The sequence below is a fragment of the Tympanuchus pallidicinctus genome, unplaced genomic scaffold (genome assembly GCF_026119805.1).
Source record: "Tympanuchus pallidicinctus isolate F22 unplaced genomic scaffold, pur_lepc_1.0 scaffold1, whole genome shotgun sequence".
Taxonomy (NCBI): Eukaryota; Metazoa; Chordata; class Aves; order Galliformes; family Phasianidae; genus Tympanuchus; species Tympanuchus pallidicinctus.
The window spans coordinates 6,669,274-6,690,501 of NW_026294618.1; the positions used below are offsets into that span (position 1 = coordinate 6,669,274).

Consider the following 21,228-nt stretch of genomic DNA (forward strand, 5'->3'; position numbering starts at 1 on the left):
TGCACCACTACACCAATCCTCTCAACCCTACAGCTAGGGAAAAGCATCCTGTGAGGTGTGGTTTTCAGTGCCTGGCCACTTTTGAAATGCAAAGGAGAAGCTCTATCCACAAGGATTATAAATTACTGATATGATTTCTGGGAAGAAAGTGGCTTAAAAGCCACCTGCTTTAATCCTTACCATAAAAATATCTCATTATAAAAATAGGCTTCTCTCTTTGCCCAGTCATAACAGGAAGGGCTTGTCCCTCCTTGAGTAGTCAGCAGAAAAGTCAATGAATCAAACAGCACTTGCTAGAGTAATTAGTAAGTGCTGTGATCTACAGATAGCAAGCCAATGCTGAATCAAGGCTACAAGGCTAATTTTCCAGCACAGACTGCTTAGGCCTCTGGCTATCAGGTAACCAGAAGAGATGTGACAGCAAGTGTGACAGTTTTTTCCTCCAAATACATTCCGCTGAGTAAAAAAGTATACATGTTCCTATGAGTTTTACACTGAAACTATTTTAACAGGCTTTTACCTGACTGAAATGATCCCTCCTTCACTGTCCCATTATACACTATTTTTAGGGTTAAAGCCCATGAAACCACAGAGAGCATGCTGTCCCTCCACCGCTGCTCCGCAGTGCTCCAACAAGACAGCAGCCACTCACCAGTGAAAGACAAAACGGAAACATCAGAGAGACAGCTGCTGCTCAGAGCGAACTCGCAGCATCACAACTGTCTCTTACCTGCTCTGTGAACAATTCTGAGCAATTGCTCCTCCCTCCTTACCTGTGCCATAGGTTTCTGGCTCCTTCCGAACATGGTGGCTTTTTGTTTTGGAGTTTTGCTGCGCTCCTGATTGCCGCTTTTTTCCTGTTGTAAAACCAAGAGACTTAATTCTGTGACCTCGTTACACAAAAAGCAGAGCTTGCCTAGGATGCTGCTAGTCAGCCTACTGCCTCAAGACTCATTCAGAAACGTCCCATTTTACTTTTTTAAAAGAACTTAAAGATGATCATCTCTCCTCTTTCTCAAAATCCACATTCGCTTGCAGCTGCAGGCATTAGTGCCATCCACACATTTACATCTATGGCTGCTCGTATGCAAAGCTCACAGGAAGGGAACTCTTTACACCAAAACATATCATCAGTTCACAGTACAGATAAGGCAATTTAATGACTTGCTAGCAGCAAAACAGTCAGCCCCATTTCTTCATTTGATTTACATGTTTCCTGAACTGCTTGCTAGAAACAGTACTTTGAGAGAGACCCTGCAGCAGAGTGAAAAAAGTTATGTCATGCCTGAAAGTCTACACTCCTGCTCAAACATCTCAGGATAGCATCTGCTTTCATCTCACATTAAATCTCACACTCTCTAGGAGCGTGCTAAGAGGCTTCACAGGACAGAATCATAGAATACCTTGTGTTAGAAGAGACCCAGCAGGATCACTGATTTCACCTGGCTCCACATAAGGTTTGATTTCTGGATTGTTCTGTGCCTGAAACTCTTGTCCAAATACCTGAACTCCAGCAGCTCAAGGTCCATTCCACACTCACTACCCTTTGGTGCAGAACTTCTTCCTAGCTCCTATATGACCTTCCTTTGATGCAGCTTCATTTCCACCACGTAACTCAGCAATCTCCAGACATATACAAGTAATCTGCCTGATTATTTAGTTCAGAATGTTTTGGGAAACTAAAATGAACTTGACTAGATTGTTCTTACTCTATTTCCTTTTTCCCTCCCTCTGCTCAACTTCAAGAGAGACTGAAATGAGAATAATCACCCACCCACCATAAAACAAACAAACAAACAAAAACCAACACTATTCAGCAGCATCCTACAAGACACAGAATCAGAAATAGACATGGAGGACAACATTTGGGCAGAAAGGAAGTCTGAAGTACCTGTATGCCTGTAACTAGAAATAAAAAGTGATTTAATATTACCAGAAATCTTCTGCTTCTTCTTGGGAGCATCTTTAAGATCTTCACCTTCCCCGTGCTCAGATTTCCTCTTGCCTTTCAAAAGCACTTCTGCTAACAAACAAGAAAAGAAATGCTTCAGTCTTATTAAACTCAGCCTGCAGAACAGCAGCTGTTTGCTACCTCAGTTTCTCCTCATACTTGTAAAGACAAAAGTGGTTTTTGTGAGGGCCCTGGACACCAGTGAGGTAATTACACAGCTTTATGACCCACTCACATTAGGAACTCCATGGTCTGCAATCCTCCAGTACAGAAGACATGGAAAGAGCAGTGCAATAGCATGGCTTGGGGAAGCTGTACTGCTTAGAAAAGAGCTAGAAGTTGCTAGGTTATGCCATAAAAAGCTCATCTGCACACACAAAAAGGAGCACAGAGAGACAATGAAAGGTGGGAAAACGTGGATAATGCTCTACCTGTCCTCACTGTTTGCAGGCTCATCAAAGACCCAGAAAGCTGCCAGCATTTACACTTCCTTATGTACTCAGAATAGTGTCTTATGAACCTCCATGAGTGCAGTGAAGTAGGCAAACTAGGCATTCAATGAAACAGATACCTTCTTCCTGTGATACCCATCAACCTCACCTTTTAGGTACAAGATTCAAGGTGAATCAATGGGAATTGCTCCCTGGAGCATGCTTTGGAATGGGAAGTGTGTTGAATTGGTGGTGTCTTGTTAATGCCTGGGGTTATGGGATACATGGAATGCAGGCAAAGGCCATTTAAGTATTACACAAGACATTAAAGGCAAGGAAAGGGAGGGAATGAGGTGGTTTGGGGAAGAACACGTGGGAAAACAGAGGGCAAGACCACTTGCTTGTAAACAAGCAGTTGGTCAGCACACAAGTTTGCTCATATCTATGAATGAACGCGTGTAGTATCTGCGTGCAGGACTCTATATTTTGTGGACCCATGTCCATAGGTGACTGCAGGGAGGCTTAAGTGCCAGCCACTTCAGCAATACAGGTCATAGTGGCCAGTGTGTCTGTGGTGCCACCACCTGGAACGAGTCTGTGAGTGTGAATGCATGCAACTGCCAACTGGACTACTGGGTGAGAAGGGGAAGAAGTCTGGGAGCCAGGTGTACGTATGTGTGTGTGGTAAGGCAGAAGAACAAGTGGAAACTGGCAACCAGAGCGAGATGGGGAGTTCCAGCCAACTCCCCTGAGAATATGCAAGTCTGAGCACATCTGAAAGGAGGTGCAGAGCAGCACCTGCAGTGGTTCTGCAGGCACAAGGCACTGGTATGTCCTTGTACCAGCAATAGGGAAGACCAGGATCCAGAAGCCAGTGCCTAATTCAGCTACAGGAGGGATTTACACTGCACACATGTGTGCAGACACAGATACATATGTCTGATATATGTGTATATACACCTTTTTATTTCTCACTAACATATCTCCATGCTGATCAGCCAGAGAGGGAAATGGGATGGATGCCATCAGTGCTGCCTGTGTGAGTGCTGGGCACATCCATTGCAGTTGATGTGTATGGCTGGCTGTGTATACATGTATTGAATACACATGCTTGTACTGATGGGAAATATGCTCAGTCTTGCTACTGGTTGGACTTATGGACATGAAGCTGTAGCAACTGCACCTTTATCAAGTTCACATTTGGTCCTCCCTGCAACAGGAAGGTTGCAATTCCAATTTAGTGAGAGGAGGAAAAAGCATTAAAGAAAGAAGAGCCACACAAAAAGTTTGAAAAATGATTCTGAAGCCAGGAGTCCTGAATGCCCCTAAAACAACATAAGACCCCATCCACCCCAAGTAAGGAAATCATAAATGACAGTAGAGAGAAAACAAGTTATAAAAACATTCAATCCCCCCCCACACCAAAAATCTAACAACCACAAAAGCCATGTCTAAACCAGAATGCTGCACACTGATTTGCTTCTGTACCTTTTGAGCATTGCTTGGTTCTATTATTCAAGTTATTACTGTGTAATGCTGAAATGATTGGCAGATGCCCTACGCGCTCCTCTTCTTCAGATAAAACTGATACCACTCATAGAATCACTAATATTAACAGAAGATGACTTAAAAGGAACTGCACAACACCAGAAAATTTACACCTACACTTCTGCAGTGGAGGAAGTTTAAGCATCCTCACATACCAGCATCACTATCAAGCTTGTAACCTGCGGCTGAACTGCACCACGTCTTTCAGAAATCACCCAGTCCCTCCATCTCTCATGAGAGAACAGAAAAGGAAAAACAGTTTTGCATTGAGCCAAGTGTGATGAATACCTTTCTCATCTGAAGATTTGTTCACATTGTTTTTTATGCCCCTCATTTCCAGCCAGTAAGCCGGCCGACGAATGGTCCGCTTGCTTCTGGACTCTGCTCTTCCATTCACTGCACTCTTCTGTGAGCCAGAAGAGATGTTGCTGGCTGTCTCATTATAATTACTGTTCAATCCAAGGGGAGTAGTTTCCATCTCCTCAAATTGTTTAGTCCTGGAAAACATCAATTTGAAATCTCACTATGAGTTCTATGAACTGGAAGATGCTAGCAATATATTATTAGTATTCAATATATCTGTAAGAGTTTGACATTAGTAAGCTACCTGAGAGCATCAGTAAAAAGATATTTATCCTACCTCAGCATTTCAATAAAAGGAGCAATCACAAGTTCATCACAGTGCAAAAATAAACACTTCTCTATAAGCCATCAGGGGCCAGTGTGGATCTCACCTGAGATTCCATCAAACAAACAAAAATCACTGCAGCTCTTAACATTTAGACTACTACATAAAAGTCAGCTGCAGTTTTTCAACAGGAATCTCCATTTTTTTTTGGCCCTCAGTCAAAGTCTACACAAAATATTACATACTTTTTGTTTTCCAGAGACTTTGGCCTCTTGCCCTTCTGTCCATGATGCGCAGCGCTGGTAGCCTAACAAAGCAGAACAGTTCACATCAGCAGTATAATTTCTCTTCTTCTTTCCAGTCAAGCACAATCACCTGCACTTTGAGGATGAGCATACCATTCTTTGAATAGGAAAAAAACATCTTTTGCAACAGGCAAGCTGTTCTGTAACAAGGAACCCTTTCACTTCCAGCTAAAGTAGAACTCCAATCAGAATAGCCACAAGCCCCTCTCCCCTTCCCATACGAAATGCAATCATCCTCCTTGCACTGGGGCATAATGCAGCTTGTCTTTAATTCAGTGGTACCTGCTTTCTGCCCATACCTTACCACACGGCGACAATTAAGACTGTAATCTACTGGCTTTTCTATGGTGCCTTTTCCCATAATAATTATTGCATTTTCCAAGCCAAGAATGCTGTCTCTATACTCTTTTGAGTTCTTTTTTCATTCTTCATCTCAATTATTTTGTCACTCTCCACAAGTTGCTCAACTATTTCCTTTAACTTTTTGTTGTTTTGTCATTTATCACTTGCTACTTCTTATGTTCCTACTAAGACATGCAATCTAACAGACACCACTGACGTTTGCAAGTCAGTATAAACAACTAATTTGCTGTACTTTGTTCCTGGTATGTAGACAACTGTATCACAGAACCATGGAATGGCCTGGGTTGAAAAGGGCCACAATGCTCATCCAGTTCCAACCCCCTACTGTGTGCAGGTCACCAACCAGCAGCCCAGGCTGCCCAGAGCCACATCCAGCCTGGCCTTGAATGCCTGCAGGGATGGGGCATCCACAGCCTCCTTGGGCAACCTGTTCCAGTGCCTCACCACCCTCTGGGGGAAAAACTTCACCCTAAGAACTTCAAACTTCACCATGTATAGGAGCAGACAATAGTTTACTCTTCCCTCTTCTTCTCTAGTTGAGGATTTGTGTTTGCATTACTTTGATAAGAGTTTACATGCTGCTAGTAACATATACAAGAGTATATGGGAAACTTTATGTCAGAAAGGTGGAGGAACCTCAGTGTGATCAGCAGCTGGAAAAAAAATCAGGCCATCTAAGTATGATGTTATAATGATAAAATGAATGAGCACAGTCTGCTGTAATCATCTGTCCTGATCCATCATGAGAAGAACGTCCATGACTGACAAACACAGCACGTTTGGCTATTTTTAGCACTACTAAGCTTTGTAAAATAATCCAAAATCAGTATGAAGAATTTAAGTCATCGTAAATGATCTGAAGCAACAAGAGAAAGAGATGTGTTGATGAACTGGTTCCACAGATACTGAGAAGGAGTCAGTAGAAACAGCAACTGCCCTATGCTGCCTGTCCCCATTCCCACGGGGAAGGCCTTGGGGCAGGCCCAGCACCCTTCTGGACTCATAGAATCACTAAAGTCGGAACAGACCTCTGCGGTAATCAAGTCCAAGCATCAGTTTGCCCCCACCCAGCGCACGTCCCTCAGTGCCACACTTCCACAGCTTTGGAACACCTCCAGGTTCGGTGATCCCGCCACTCCCTGTTCAGCTGTGCCAACACCTGGCCATTCTTTCAGAAAGGAAACATTTCCTAACACCCAACCAGAACCTCTCTCGGCACAGCTTAAGGCCATCACCTCACGTCCTATCGCCGTTAGCCGGCTGACTCTCGAGGCGAGAAAGAGACCCGAAATACCGAGATCCGTTCCCCCTCCCGACCCCCCCCGCCCCCCGCTCCTCCCACACCACAGCGGGGCCGCACAACTCGGATCGCCTCCGCCAGGCACTCACCGCACTGCCCGGCATGGCGACGCCACCGCAGAGTCCCACGCACGGCCCTCCGCTCCCTTCCGGTCACCTCCAACCGTCTCCTGCCAGCAGCTGCCAGCTCCCAGGCCGCGGGGGCGCCGCCGAGCTCTCCACGCGGTCCGGGCCGGTGGCGAAACGACCCTCGAGAGCGCGCGGCTCCAGGCCGGAAGTTGCAGGCCACATCCCGGAAGCTGCTAGCCAATCATAGAAAGCTTCCGGCCGATCGCCGGAAGCTGCGAATCTCGCCCCGGAAACGCAAAGGTGGTGCCGGGAAAGATGGCGGCCGCGGGAGAGTCGGCGGCGGCGCCGGTGTGCGTTTTGGTGCTGGGTATGGCTGGCTCCGGGAAAACCACCTTCGTGCAGGTAAGGGGTGGTGGCGGGCGCTTCCGCATTCCACCGCGCCGGTCGAGGTCTGACGCCATCTTGTGTCCCCGCAGTGCCTCGCGGCCCACCTGCACGGCCAGCGCTGCCCACCTTACGTGATCAACCTGGACCCTGCCGTGCACGAGCTGCCTTTCCCCGCCAACATCGGTGAGAGGGGCGGCAGAGCGACGGGGAGGAAACCGGGAGGGGTGGGGGATCACGTTTGTAGGGTCTGCAGGAACGGAGTGGTTCCCTTCTGCTGTGAACGAGGTAAAGCGGTTCTGATGTGCTGCTTTGCTTATGCTCTGCGAAGAGGAGGAGGTATTTCACAGCATGCACTCGGTTAGGCTGCTTGCTCTCCCTTTAAAAAGTGCCAAGGCCTAACGTGAGGAGGACTTTAAGTTGTTGTGGGTGCTGGATTGTTTTCAGTTGGAAGGAACCTCCGAGGACCATCAAGTCCAACAACCCGAAAAATCAAAGCATGTGTCTGAGAGCAGTGTCCAGGTGCTCCTTGAGCTCTGGCAGCTCACTGCCCACTGCCTTGGGGAGCCTGTTCCACACCCCCTGATGCAGAACCTGATATCCTGCCTGACCCTCCCCTCATGCAGCTTTGTGCCGTTCCCTCGGGTCCTGTCATTGTCACCAGAGAGCAGAGCTCAGTGCTGCCCCTCTGCCCCCTGTGAGGACCTGTAGGCCACCATGAGGCTTCCTCTGCTCTGGGCTGAACACTGAGGGAACTCAGCAGCATCTCATGTATCTTCTTCTATAGACCCTTGACCATTTCGTAGCCTTCCTCTGGAAACTGTCTTCCGTTTATATCCTTATATTGTGGTACCCAAACTTGCACACGGTGCTTGAGGTGAATCCACACCAGGTAGAGCTGTGTGAGACAGTCCCTTCCCTTGCCTGGATGACAGTGCTGGGCCTGATGCACCCTGGGGTAAGGTTGGCTTTCTGGGCTGCCTGAGCACACTCTTGGCTCATGCTCAACTTGCTGTAGGCCACATTCCCCAAATTACTTTCAGCAGGGTTGCTCCTCAGCATCTTATCCCCCAGGCTGTATATGTAGCCACAGGTACCCCTTCCTGGTTGCAGAATCTGGCACCTGCTCTTATTAAATTTCACGCAACTGGTGATTGCTCAGCTCTGTGATTTGCCCAGATCTCTGCAAGGTGTCTCTGCTCTTGACAGAGCCAGCAGCTCCTCACAATTTAGTATCATCAGGAAACATGCTGAAAGCACCTCTTAGTCCTAAATCCAAGTAATTTCTGGAGATGTTAATGACAACTGTCTCAATAATGGAGTTGGAGTGTGATTGAATGCATGTGGCTTTCTTTCTTTTCTTCTCCCCATCATTGACAGTGAACATTTTAGCAGATTTGATTGGGTTTCGTATCCTCAGAGCTGTGCGGTGGCTGTATGCTAAGAAATAACTTCTTAAAGCAATGTAAAAGACATTAATTTTTAGATAAAATACCTTAAAAGCAAAAGGCTTTATGCCCAGCCGTTCCCAAACATCTGCTGTTCCCCAAGACTTGCCAGCACTTAGCTTTGTTGAGGATTCTGTCTCTTAAACTTTCTGAGCTAGCCCAACTCTTAGAAAATAAAAAAGGTGTTTTGGATACCAGAGCATTCTTACTGATGTCAGCTGAAGAGTTAGAGAGTGCCTCCCAGTCCTGGGTCTCATAATGTGGTAAGTATTTGAAAGATGTGCGCTTTATTAACTGATATCGATGAAATAAGAACAAAATTCAGCTTCAGCAGTTATGGCTCTGCAATCTGGTGAAGCTTCACGTGAGTCACGCTGGTTTCATGTATCTCCTGAGAGCACAGCAGGTCTGTTTTGCTTTTTTGTATGAGATTTTTCCTGCTGGTGCTAGATTTGTTACTGAGGCAAAAAGAGACTTGATAGAAAAGGAAAGATTTTTGATGATAAGCAAATTAATAAAGAAGACTGTTTTAAAGTAAATGTACTGAAACAATTTATGCTTGCTCCCATTCTAGATATCCGGGACACTGTGAAGTACAAAGAAGTCATGAAGCAGTATCTTTTCTTTTGGTCTTGCAATGATCTTTGAAATCTCAGGTTTTGAAAAAGCTGTCAGTTTTACATGGGAGGATGAAGGGGGATTGGGATTGCAATAATGCAGATTGTTGCATGAGGACCAAAAGTTTTTGAGTGCGTATTTCTCGCATCTGAGATTAGAAATGTGTGTGAGCAAGATTTTTATGCTCCTTGGGTCATTGTCTTCTCATGTGCTGCAGGTGTTTCTGCTTAGTAGTATGTTTTTACAAGTAGTGTGAATCATAGAACAGTTTGTATTGGAAGGGACCTTTAAGCTCAGGAAGTTCCAGCCCCCTGCTGTAGGCAGGGACACCTCCTCCAGCCCAGGTTGCTCGCAGCCCCATCCAGCCTGGCCTGGAATGCTTTCAGAGAAGGGGCATCCACAGCCTCTCAGGGCAACCTGTTCAGTATCTCACTGTCCACATCTCTTTTGTGTGTTTTTTGTTCACCCAGTTTGTATTTGTAATAGAGGAGGCCAGCAGCTTTTCCCCTGTGTATTTACAAATCTAATTTTGTTCTTAAAATCATGCAAATTAGTATTTGGCTGTAGGAGGTGAAGAAAAAACTATTTCTGCATAGTTTGATCATAATAAAAGCTTTTTTGTCTCTCTGGGTCTATAAGACATTCAGTTGTGTCTTAAGCTGCACAGTAGCTTGGGGATTGTGATTCAGTAATATTATACCAAAGTGACTGCAATCCCAGAGAGGTGTGGAGGTCTTTTATGCCTTAAGTTGTAGGCTTTGCAGATGGATGTAATACACAATGCTTGCATTTGGCATACTAGTGTGTCTTCTTAATGGAATGTTTTAAGAAAAAATAGAAATGATGGATGTTAGGATTGTGATTTTGGCTGTTTGATCAGGAGTTACTAGCAAAACATCTTAGCAGAAGTTTGAATTTGGTATGTGGACATGTTACTTGCTTTGCTGTTTGTTGACTGTCACTGGAGTTTAACATCTCATTAACTTCTTTACAGAAAGGGCTGTTAAGCACTGCAATAGGCTGCCCAGGGAGGTGGTTGAGTCACATCCCTGGATGTGTTTAAAATCCATTTGTTTGTGGTGCTCAGGGACGTGATGGAGCAGAGGGCTGTTGGAGTTGGGTAGTACGGCTGGGTTGGGGTTGGACTCGATGATCTTTAAGGTCTTATCCAACCTGAGATCAAGTACTGAGTTACTGACTGTGTAGTGGATCTTTTTTGGAAAGAGAAAGAACGTGTGCATGCATTTTTTTTCTGTCTGGAATAGTAATGCTTGGATAGTGGCAAGGGAAACCTCGGGGTAAACCCTCTTCACTTTGACAGTCACACTTGTTGGTGTAAGAAAAGGGCCATGCTATTTATCTACTGCAGCACTCAGAAGACTTAATTGTGTGTGTGGAGCTTTGTCTTTTTCTGTAAGGTATCCAGTGTGCATTGCAAAAGGCCAACAACTATCAGAATGTTAAAAAAAAGCTCTCTGAGGTCTCCATGATCGTCTGCTTTCCTGAATGAAGCATGTAGATACGGGCTGGGCCCGAATGGTGGAATAGTGACCTCTCTCAATCTTTTTGCTACGAGATTTGATCAGGTATGAGGTTGCTCCTATGTGATACCATGCTATTAATGCTGTGCCTGGAGGCTCTATGTGTTTTTTGTGTATAGAGTTTCAGAAAGTTCTATTTAACCTTCTAATATTTTTCTAAAGTTAGTGCATTCTCCCTATTTTGCAAAGCAGACAAACTGCAGCAGCTCTTTTAATTAAGTGAAATATATCCTTATTCTTTTCCTACAGTTCTTTGTAATGTAACATTTTGAGGCCTCGTGTACAGAACTTTAAGTCACATAACTGTTCTGTTTCTGTATTCCCTGTAAAAACTTGCACATGATTGCTCTGACTTTGAGGTAGGGAAGTCACTTTTGGAGATTGATTAAGTTTCTCTAAGCTTATTTGATAATTTTATGTTCTCTTAAGTGTTAATGCTTAATCAGCGCTGGAGTGGCAACCTTATTGAGTTAAAGAAGTGCCAAATCTCTTAGGAAATAGGTAGAGAACAGCTGCATTCATTGTATCATTTGTTTCAGCACTTCAAGAACACAGGTAAAATCAGGGCTGTTTTTGCAGGGTTTCACAGTATCTGAGTGTTTGCTATCCGTTTCCATTTCAGATTTAGAGACTTTTAGCTTTTGTTGTATCACTGTCTATTTTGATAGCTACAGTAGCTGTGCAAGCTAAAGTTGAGGCTTGCATTACAAAATGATTATTCAAGTTTCCTGTTCAGAGCCTAAAATACAAACTGTACTGCTGCTTTTTCCATCAGGTGATGAAGTTTATCGAAAAACGACAAAATGCATCCAAGTGAGTGTATTCCACCAGGTTTTGCTACTCTGGAATCTATGTGGGAAAATATGTGGCATCCATAAAAAGGATCTCTGTGTGTTTCCTAGTTGTTCTTCTGCCTTGGGGTAAATTTTATCTGGAAAAAAAGCATGGAACTAGAACAGGTTACTGGACTTTTAACAAAATATGTATTACAAAGAAATATCTACTGATTCTGGATTGGCTTTTCTCATCCTTCATCAGACTTCTACATTTTTCCTGGCTTTCCTTCTTAAACAGGCAGCACTTGGCTTTGGTTCTGGAGAGTTTGTGATAGTATGTGTGAAATTCTTGCCTTTGGCTCTAACAGAATCTTAAGAGAGTGAGTGCTTCTCACAAAAGTCACACCGGAATTTTTCAGCTATACTCATAAATCTCATCACTGTTTGGGGGATGCTTTTCTGATCTGTAACACAGTAATAATGTGATTTGCTGTTCCCTGCATGTGGTATCCTGGTCACAACAGAACTGTGCGCCTAATTTTCCCTTTTTTTCTTGTTGGTGGTGTGTTAACAGGTATGTTATCATTGACACACCAGGACAGATTGAGGTGTTCACGTGGTCGGCATCAGGAACCATCATAACTGAGGCACTGGTAGGTGTATTCTTTGTCCTTGACATTGAGGCTGTGTGAAAAATGGCCTGCCTTCTAATCAAGATGCCTTTTGCCATGTTTTCCCAGGCTTCCTCTTTTCCTTCAGTTGTTGTTTATGTGATGGACACCTCTCGCAGTACCAACCCTATCACCTTTATGTCCAACATGCTCTATGCCTGCAGGTAAGAGAAGCTGAATATGCAAACTGTCTCTTTCGAGTGCTTTGTCCCCTTCATATTATCTGATGGGGTGGGAGAGTATTTGTTTAGACTTCATCCAGGGAGCTTTTCAGTTGAGAATACGTCCAACTCATTTTTTGGGAGTGTGGCTGATAGTAAGGAGCAGGGCTTTCAGTAAAGTTAGAATGTTGTTGTGGCCATATTCAATCTGCCTTCTGACTTGAATAAGGGATTTCTGTTGTTAAAATAAATAATGGAGCAGACAAATTATTAAATATGTGAATCCCAATGTTGACTTCTTTTAATGCATTTCTTCCAGATGTTGACTGTAGTTCAGTTTTCTTCTTCTTGTCTCTGAGAAAAGATGGCTCTAACTTAAATGTCTGACGAGTAGGGGCTTCGCATATTGGATTTCTAGAATCATAGAAAGGCGTGGGTTAAAAAGGACCACAATGATCACCTAGATCCAACCCCCTGCTATGTGCAGGGTCACCAACCAGCAGACCAGGCTGCCCAGAGCCACATCCAGCCTGGCCTTGAATGCCTGCAGGGATTCAGAAGAGATCAGAAGAGATCTGGAAGTCATCTTGGAATGTTCTGCATAAGTCTTGCCTGCTTTGTGCTTAATATTTTTATCTGTTTTGATGAGTGTTAAATTAATTTTTAACAGTTCTTTGTTTTTGTTCTGTTAAAATTTCAGTATCCTGTACAAGACAAAGCTGCCTTTTATTGTTGTCATGAACAAGGTAAATGAAAGCTATGGTTTCTAAGTTCCAGTAGAGTATTTTTCTCTTTAGCTTGTTTTGTTGTAATGTCTTCATCTTATTATAGAATTGTAGAATCATAGAATGGCCTGGGTTGAAAAGGACCTCAATGATCATTGAGTTTCAACTCCCCTGCTGTGTGCAGGGTTGCCAACCACCAGACCAGGCTTTTTCTGAAAAAGAAAGGCTGGGAAGGAGCTGCAGGCTGAAAACCGAATCTAGAAAAGACCTTTAACCAGGCAAAGTATGTAGTGAGAACAAACAGGGACAGGGGGTTACACCCAAACATTTAAATGACATTAGCTGTCATGCTACCAATTTGAAAAATGTTTTGCAGGGTCTGTTAGAGGTTTGGTTTCTTGAGACTTTCTTGTTCTGAACCGTTTTTTTGAGTGAATTTTGTAAAATATGTTTTACAAATTCAGTGTTAACTAGAAGTGTATGTCACAGCGGTAGATTTTCCCTCAGGAAGTTGTCTGAGTGACTAGGTTCTCATCTTAGTCTTTAAGAGTAGAATATTTGGACCTTGGCCCAGAAATTCCCACCACTTCAATGTTCTTTTGGTAGATTTTCATCTGCACTTGTTTTAAAGTGTGCCATCCATGGCCTCCTGACAGCTTAATGCTGTGCTATAAGGAAGCATAACTTTCTAACGTAAGGGTAAGTTCATTATTGAATCTGCCTTTACAGTTCCCTGCCTTCTTAAAATAATTGTCTTAAGCATTGCTTCTGAACACTGGACTGAAGACTTATGGTAGGAATTATGTCATACCTGCCTGCACAAAATGGGTATAGTTCTAATTGGTGACTTTTAAAATGTACCAGTATCTGCCAGAAAGCAGATACTGTGCTGAGGATACACCTCTGTTGTTGTGTTAGGTATTGGTTTGTAGCCTAAAGGAGTGCTTTTAAGCTTAACAGCTTGCCAGCTCTTTAAACATAATAATTCCATGTATTAGAAGACTCTGTTGTAAGTACTGTTCCTTCTCCTCGCAGGCATTCTTTGTATTCAAGGAGTTGTTCCAACACAGCAATTTTTGTGTGTGCATACGTATCTCACATCCTTCTTTTTACAGTGTCAGTGCTGTGAGTGTGAAATACTTTGCCTCTGCTGAGCAGGATTGATATCTGATGTGCTCCAACTACATGCATCTCCATAGTGACCCTTGCAGTGCATTTCTTTAATATCTTCTTCCTTACTTAGCAAGTTTTTGTATGCTATTCTACAGACAATAGCTCTAGAATAAACTGTGGCAAAGGGCATGAGGCAGAAAAATGGTTTTCTCTCTTAAGAAAATGCTTTTTTGGCAAGACTAAAAGAGGTGGAACTTCCACAGTATGTGTGTGGAAGGGGAGCTCCAAGGTTTGAGGTTCACAACTTCATTTAGATCTGGATTCTAGCCTTCAGTAACAAGACGAGTCAGCAGCATTTGAAGAATTATTGACAAGCACTTAAAAACTGATTCCTTGTAAGAATGGAGAAATCCCAAGGATTGTGCAGTGATAAGGAGAGGGCCTTGAGGGTACTTCTTCACAGGAGTGGGCAGTGTGTGCTTGCAGCCCAGAAGACTAACCATGCCTTGGGCTCCATCAAAAGAAGCATAGCTAGCAGGTCAGAGGAGGTGATTGTCTTCACTCTGCCTTTGTGAGACCTCACCTGGGCTTCTGTATTCTAAGAAAAGGCTTTGGGGACTGTAGTGCCAGGACAAGGGTTAATGGTTTTAAACTAAGAGTAGGTTTAGATTAGATACAAGTAAGAAATTATTTCCTATGAGGGAGGTGAGGCACTGGAACAGGTTGCCCAAAGGAGTTGATGCTCTCTACCTGGCAGTGTTCAAGACAAGGTTGGATGGGGCTTTGGGCACCTCAGTGTAATTGCAAGTTTCATCTCCCCCACTCCACAGCAGGGAGGTTGGGACTAGATGATCTTTAAGGTTCCTTCCAACCCAGATCATTCTGTGACATAGATTTAAGAAATATTAGATTTGCAGAGGACAAAAAATACCAACTTCCAGAGGTGATTCAATTTTACTTTTAGAACTCAATCAAAGCATTTCTAAATTGTCAGTGTTTTGGATCCTTGGTGGGTTCAGTTCTGTCACAAGGAAATATTTCCTTTTTCAGTTTTCCTCCTTCCTACTGGTGCTGGGAAATGAAATATATCAGTTGTAGGCACTTGTGTTGTAATAGTTGAGTATTTCCATGTACTTTGATATGTTTATAAAACTCTTTAATAGTCTGTTCAATTATCAATCCATGTAAACTTATGAAACCATCTTATCTGTTTTGTGTCCATGATCTTGCTCTGAGTTTAGTTTGTAAGTTCTTTAGGTCAGAGCACAGCTGAAAGGTGCTATAGCATGTTGCCTAACATAGAAGTGTCCCACAGCCCCCAAACAATTAAAAAAGGATTCAATCTGTTCTTGTCACACCTCGTTCATAAAATGTAACATTTACAAATTAAGCTGTTTTATAAAGCAAGGTTTGGATGCCTTTCAGTAAGCCATATCATTTTTTATAGCAAGACTTCCAGTCGTTTTCTTAAACACTCCTTAAAACTGAGATAGGTGTTGTCTTCTTGTATTCAAGTAGTTGATTAAATTAAAAAAAAAAAACAGAACTTGGAAAACTGCAGACCAGGGCTGAATTGAAAACATCAGCATTATGTAAGTAAGTTTAACATGCATTTCTTTAAATTAGCCTTAGGATGTGGACAAAGAATTAATTATTTATTACTCTTGAAAACTCTGTCTTCTCCTTCCAGACAGACATAATTGATCACAGTTTTGCAGTAGAATGGATGCAGGACTTTGAGACTTTTCAGGATGCTCTGAATCAGGAGACTTCCTACGTCAGTAACCTGACTCGTTCTATGAGTTTAGTGCTGGATGAGTTTTACAGTTCACTGAAGGTAAGTTTTCTCTCTTTTTTTTTTTTCTTAATTTTATCTTTAATTGTAAATGCCTTTCACAAAAACCTGGAGAAGAGAAAGCTCAAGGAGTCTAGTTGGTGGCTGATGTCTAGCGGTGTTCCCCCTGGGTCAAGTAATCTTTAATTTATCCATCAGTGACTTGGATGAAGTGATAGGGTGCCTCCTCAGCAAGTCTGCAGTTGCTGTCAAACTGTGTGGAGTGCTCTGCTGCCTTTCAGAAGGTTCTCAACACCCAGGAGCAATTTATTCTCAGGGTCCAGCTGGAGGCCTGCAGGTAGCAGTGTTCCCTTGATCAGTGTCTTCATCGGTGACCTGGATGCAGGGATAGAGTTCACCCTCAGCAAGTTGGCTGATGATACAAAGCCAGAAGGAGAGGCTGACACTCAAGAAGGCCGTGCTGCCATTCAGTGAGATGTGGGCAGGCTGAGAGTTGGGCAGAGAGGAACCTGATGAGGTTCAACGATGGCAAGCGTAGAGTCCTACATGTGGGGTGGAATAGCCAGGTGCAGCAGTACAGGTTAGGAGCTGAGCTGCTGCAGAGGAGGGTCCTGGTGGATAACATGTTGCCTGTGAGCCAGCAGAGTGTCATTGTGGCCAAGATGGCCAGTTTCTCACTGCTATCATCTGTTAGTAGTTGGTAATAAATTACATTAATATCCCCATGCTGAGTCTGTTCTGCTTGTGGCTGTAATCTCCTTGTCATTCTCAGCCTTCGAGTCTTTTTTAATGGTTATTCTTTTCCTCAGTTCCTTTGAAATGGGAGAGAGTGGTGTGACAGAGCTTCATCGGTGTGAAACTATCACAATTGCCCCATCTTGTTCATCATGGTTAGGCACTGTATTATCTTAACTGTATTTTTTGTGGGATATTGAGTTCTGAAGTACAAGAGTGTGCTGCAGAACCAAGTTTTCCTTTTTAAACTACTATTATTTTTCTTCTGTGATCAATTTTATAGAAGAGAAAGGAACGCTCGATTCCCTGGGTTATTTAAAAGTAGAGACTGGGGGAGGAAATGGGTATCACTGGATTCCCACAGGTATTTTTTCAAAGACATTGCTTAGCCTTTCTAGCTCGCATTCTCTGTCCGTTACCTAAAAATTCACTTCAGTTACCTTTTAGTTCTAATGGATGGTTTTCTTGTACAGGTGGTTGGTGTCTCTGCTGTGTTAGGCACAGGACTGGATGATTTTTTTGTTCAGCTCTCTAAAGCTGTAGAAGAATATGAGAGGTAAGTTGGTAACATTTGATTCCTGACCCTCCGAATACTTGCTGAAATTACTGATTCACTAAACTACTCCTTTCATTTGAAGAAGTGTTCATTTTTCAAGCCAAGGTAGTAAGGTTTCTAAAAACTGAAATCTAAGAGTATAAGAAGAAGCAATCAAAAGAAGCCATGTAGTGCTGAATTTTTTTGTGCTAGTCAGTGGGGAAAAAAAGTAAAAGCCAATTGTGCTAGCAAATTCTGAAGTAGTTGTATGACCTGGTTCTGTACAGTGATCAAGCTTTGTTCTGTCCTCATAAAGAGGCAGACAGAGTAGGCAAGTGAGCTGAAATTCAAGAATTCTTTGAGAACTTGATGGATTTACTGGATTCTTCCTCATGAAATACTGCTGGACTGCTCTGTAACATTAGAAAGCAAATCTAGGAATTTGGGTTACATGGAAATAGTTAAGACAGATCTAATACTATTTTTAGAGGAGAATACATCATGCTGGATCAGACAGACTGAGAAAGGCTGCTACAGCTTTGTGCTCCCCACATCAAACTAATAGGGAGTCTGGATGTCATGTGTGGCTGGCTGTGTAGATACAAATTAGATGGATACACAGAGAGCTTTTTGTGAACTTCATAGAATGGCTTAGGTTGGAAGGGATCTTTAAGACCATCCATTTCCACCCCCATCGCCTTGGACAGGGTTGGCACCCACTAGATCAAGTTGCCACGTGGTAGATCAGGCTGCCCAGAGCCCCATCCAGTCTGGTCTTCAGTGCCTTCAAGGATGGGGCTTCTACAGCTTCTTTGAGCAACCTATGCCAGAGTCTCACTGCTCTCTGAGTAAAGAATTTCTTTCTAACATCTGATTTTTCCCTCTTTTAGTTTAGTCAGAGTGAGTGATTTGCTGGTTATGGCAGTGTAATGAGTAGTTCTATAGAGCTGGGTTGGTTCTTTTTTTTCTTCTTTTTTTCCAATTTTTATTTTTTAATGTAACCAGACTGCATGAGAAAGGTTTGGCATTTTAATGGGAGTATATTCACTTCTTTTACATCCTTTAGTTTCAGGTTAGAAGTAGCCTTAGTTTGGGATAGAAACAAGCCTTGAAAGTGATCCTTTCTGTACATAAATGATGTTTTAACTGAGAATGAATGAACTGTGTATATTTACCTTTGCAGGGAATATCGTCCTGAATATGAGCGCCTGAGGAAAACATTGGTGAGTACTTTTACCTACTGTAGCTTGGAGTGGTGTATCTTGCAGTCACTTTCATGTGTAGAACTGACTCTGTGTTGTGAGGCTGTAACGTTTCATTTAATATTAAGTGTGAAAAGGTCTGAAGCTCACAGGCTGACTTTTTCCCCTAGATTTGGTGAGGCACATCTTTACAGAAATAGGGGTGTTTTGTAGAAGAGACGTCGCTCGCTGTATTAGTGCTAAATGATTCAAGTGCATATTGCTGCACCCGTCAGATGCACAGTTTTGACTGAGATAATTCATAATGAAGACCGAATTGGGATGCCAAAATGAGTAGCTCTGCTCACATAGAGTTCTGACTGTGCAAGGAGAGTTCTTGCAGGCAAAGCTTCATTAAGTTAGATTTCCTTATGCTGCTGAAAATGTTCCTGAAGTTCATCATGCTGGAGGTTGCTTTCCATGCTTAACCAGAAGTTTTGTGTAACTTCAGCTGCAATGTAAGACCTGCTTTGTTGACTTCTGTTTTTCGGGTTGTTTTTGTTTTTGTTTCACCCCTGGGACAGAGTATTGTGGGAGATGTATTTTAAATGTTTTCAGAAGCCACTTGTAACTTTGTACCCACAGGAGAAGGCTCAAAATAAACAAAAGAGGGATCAGCTGGAGCGCCTTCGGAAGGACATGGGCCCTGTGTGTATGCAGGGCAACACACTTGCAGGTATTTTCTCAGGAATGAAGATGAAGTTTACTGCAGAAGCTCTCTGAAGAGTCTGCCTTGACAAATCACATAGAGCTTTCCTCTGCAAAAACATGAAAGTGTTCATCTTAGTGGAGTGGGACTTCAGTTCCTGTGGGGTGGGTCAGACTTACCTCTACTGTGTGTCAGTCACAAACACACAGAGAAGAAACCCTGGGGTGTAGATAAAGCAGTGGATGTACTCAGAGGAATGAAATATTTGAGAAAAGATGAAATAGTCAAATTAGAATATGAGAAAATTGTCCTGTTTGTTGAGCTGTTGCCTTGTATGAGGTTCAGTTTGGTGCTGATGCGGTCTGTCCTGAATCTTTGGATAGAAAGCTCGTGCTTACAGATTCCCTTTAGAGTAGGTATTTATAGTATGCACATAGAAATGGTCAGGGCATGAGCTAACTTACTTGTTAGTGTGATGTTTTGCCTATAACCATTTCTGTTCCTTCCAAGGGTCTGATGATGCTTCTGCAATGGGTCCCTCTGAGCTGATCTTAACACGAGGAAATCTTGATGAGGATGAAGAAGAGAGGGAGAGTGACACTGATGACATCGACCATGAAGGTAAGGGAATGAGAGATAGGATTTGATCTAAAAGCTGCTCATGTAGGCATGAAATATCCTCTGTATTTCATTAACTGTATTGACCGTAATGAGAGCTTAAGGGAAAAGCAAACATTCAGTCACCTAAATAAAGGTGTCTGAATCTGTAGCAGAAGCCCACTGCAGTGCTCAGTTCAGTGATATTACATTCCTTCACCACACTTGTGAAAGTTCAACTGCAAATTTTATACTTGAGTAAGCATTTTAAATAAAATAATGCATAAAATAAGGTGCATGCACTAGGCAACTTGTTATGCCTTTTAAGTGTGTTGTGTTCTGTTACAGAGTTTGCAGACTTTATCTTCATTCTTTCCTTGTTCAGTTAATGTTCAGGATCACTTCTTTCTTTTCCCTTGTAATGAAATGGACCTGTGGTGTTGCTCAGACTAGCATGATTCTAGTTTTCTTCAGGAACACAAATAGAACAAATGCTGAAATGGTGTTAAACTGATTATTTTTTTTTTCTTTTCCTCCCAGTTACTGAGGAGAGTCACGAAGAACCAGCTTTCAAAAACTTTATGCAAGAAACACGGATGAGATACCAGAGAAGAAGCAATGAGAATGAATGAGACACCCAGAAATAAATGGCTTGAAATTCCTTGAAATGGAATCAAAGGTGAAGGAACAGCATAAAGAAAGCTGCATGGAAACATGCATGAAGTCTGAAGTCCCTGAACAGCTTCCTCTGATATATTGTACCTTTCTGCAGTAACTGTTGGTCATATGAGAGTTTTCTATCTGACTGCACATTTGGCCATCTGCTACAAAGTCACAGAACCTGGGGAGTTGGAAGGGACCCCTGGAGATCCCCCAGTCCAAGCCCTGCTGAAGCAGGTTCCCTAGAGCAGGTTGCACAGGAAAGTGTCCAGGTGGGTTTGAACATCTCCAGAGGACACTCCACCACCTCTCTGGGCAGCCTGTTCTGGAGCTCTGCCACCCTTGCAGTAAAGAAGGTTTTTTTTTTTCTGATGTTTGTATGGAACTTCTGTTTTCTCATTTGTGCTCATCGCCCTTTTTCCTGTTGCTGGGCACCACCGATCGGAGCCCCATCCTCCTGACCGCTGCCATTCAGATACCGATCAGCACTGATCAGATGCAGCGGTGGATTTGAACGTGACCGCTCTGCCCCGCCAGTCCTCCAGGACTTGATGTCATCGGTCCTTGCATGCGTGCGGAAGTAGCGTCCTCTTGCTGAATGAAGCCTCGGAGCCAGCGGGTCCGCCAATCTCTATACTCTTCCATATGGCAACACGCATGCGCGTTGGGACGCGGAAGTGGATTAACTGCTGCAGCCACTCTGCCGCCAGTCTCGATGGTGAAAGGTCCTCCAGGCTCTACTAGGCATGCGCGCGGAAACGCGGAAGCGGCGCCTTTGCTGCAACGCGCGGGTCGCTCCCGTGTGAGCTTCAGGTTCTCCACTTGCGGATAAAAACAGTTTTACTTAAATGAGGATAAAGAATTATTTTGTGATCCCTATACCGAAATTTCCTCCTTAATCCTCTAAATATATGAAACAATTATAACAAAATTATTCCAGCCAAAACAGTTGCGTATTTTAAAAAAATATATTTTAAGCTTAAAA

At 43.2% G+C, this 21,228-nt stretch overlaps 2 protein-coding genes across 3 annotated transcripts in view; one reads left to right on the forward strand and one right to left on the reverse strand.

Annotated features, from left to right (window-relative positions):
- ZNF512 (zinc finger protein 512) overlaps positions 1-6,811 on the reverse strand; it is a 19,089-nt gene extending 12,278 nt beyond the window's left edge. Inside the window, exons 1-5 of one of the 2 annotated variants that reach the window (XM_052688341.1) lie at positions 6,616-6,811; positions 4,804-4,865; positions 4,219-4,427; positions 1,934-2,020; positions 774-857 (exon numbers count right to left, since the gene is read on the reverse strand). In XM_052688341.1, the coding sequence (XP_052544301.1) occupies positions 774-857; positions 1,934-2,020; positions 4,219-4,427; positions 4,804-4,865; positions 6,616-6,630 (457 nt within the window). In that variant the 5' untranslated portion in view covers positions 6,631-6,811. Of the gene's footprint in view, positions 1-773; positions 858-1,933; positions 2,024-4,218; positions 4,428-4,803; positions 4,866-6,615 lie in introns of both variants that reach the window. The other variant, XM_052688332.1, reaches the window with a different exon arrangement.
- GPN1 (GPN-loop GTPase 1) lies at positions 6,629-21,228 on the forward strand. The gene is given in 16 exon segments (XM_052688587.1): positions 6,629-6,724; positions 6,726-6,896; positions 6,898-6,996; positions 7,071-7,164; positions 9,001-9,040; positions 10,564-10,630; positions 11,361-11,398; positions 11,936-12,014; positions 12,102-12,196; positions 12,894-12,939; positions 15,722-15,868; positions 17,035-17,117; positions 18,280-18,319; positions 18,923-19,013; positions 19,497-19,607; positions 20,124-21,228. Coding segments are annotated over 16 exon segments (1,389 nt in total). The 3' UTR covers positions 20,216-21,228.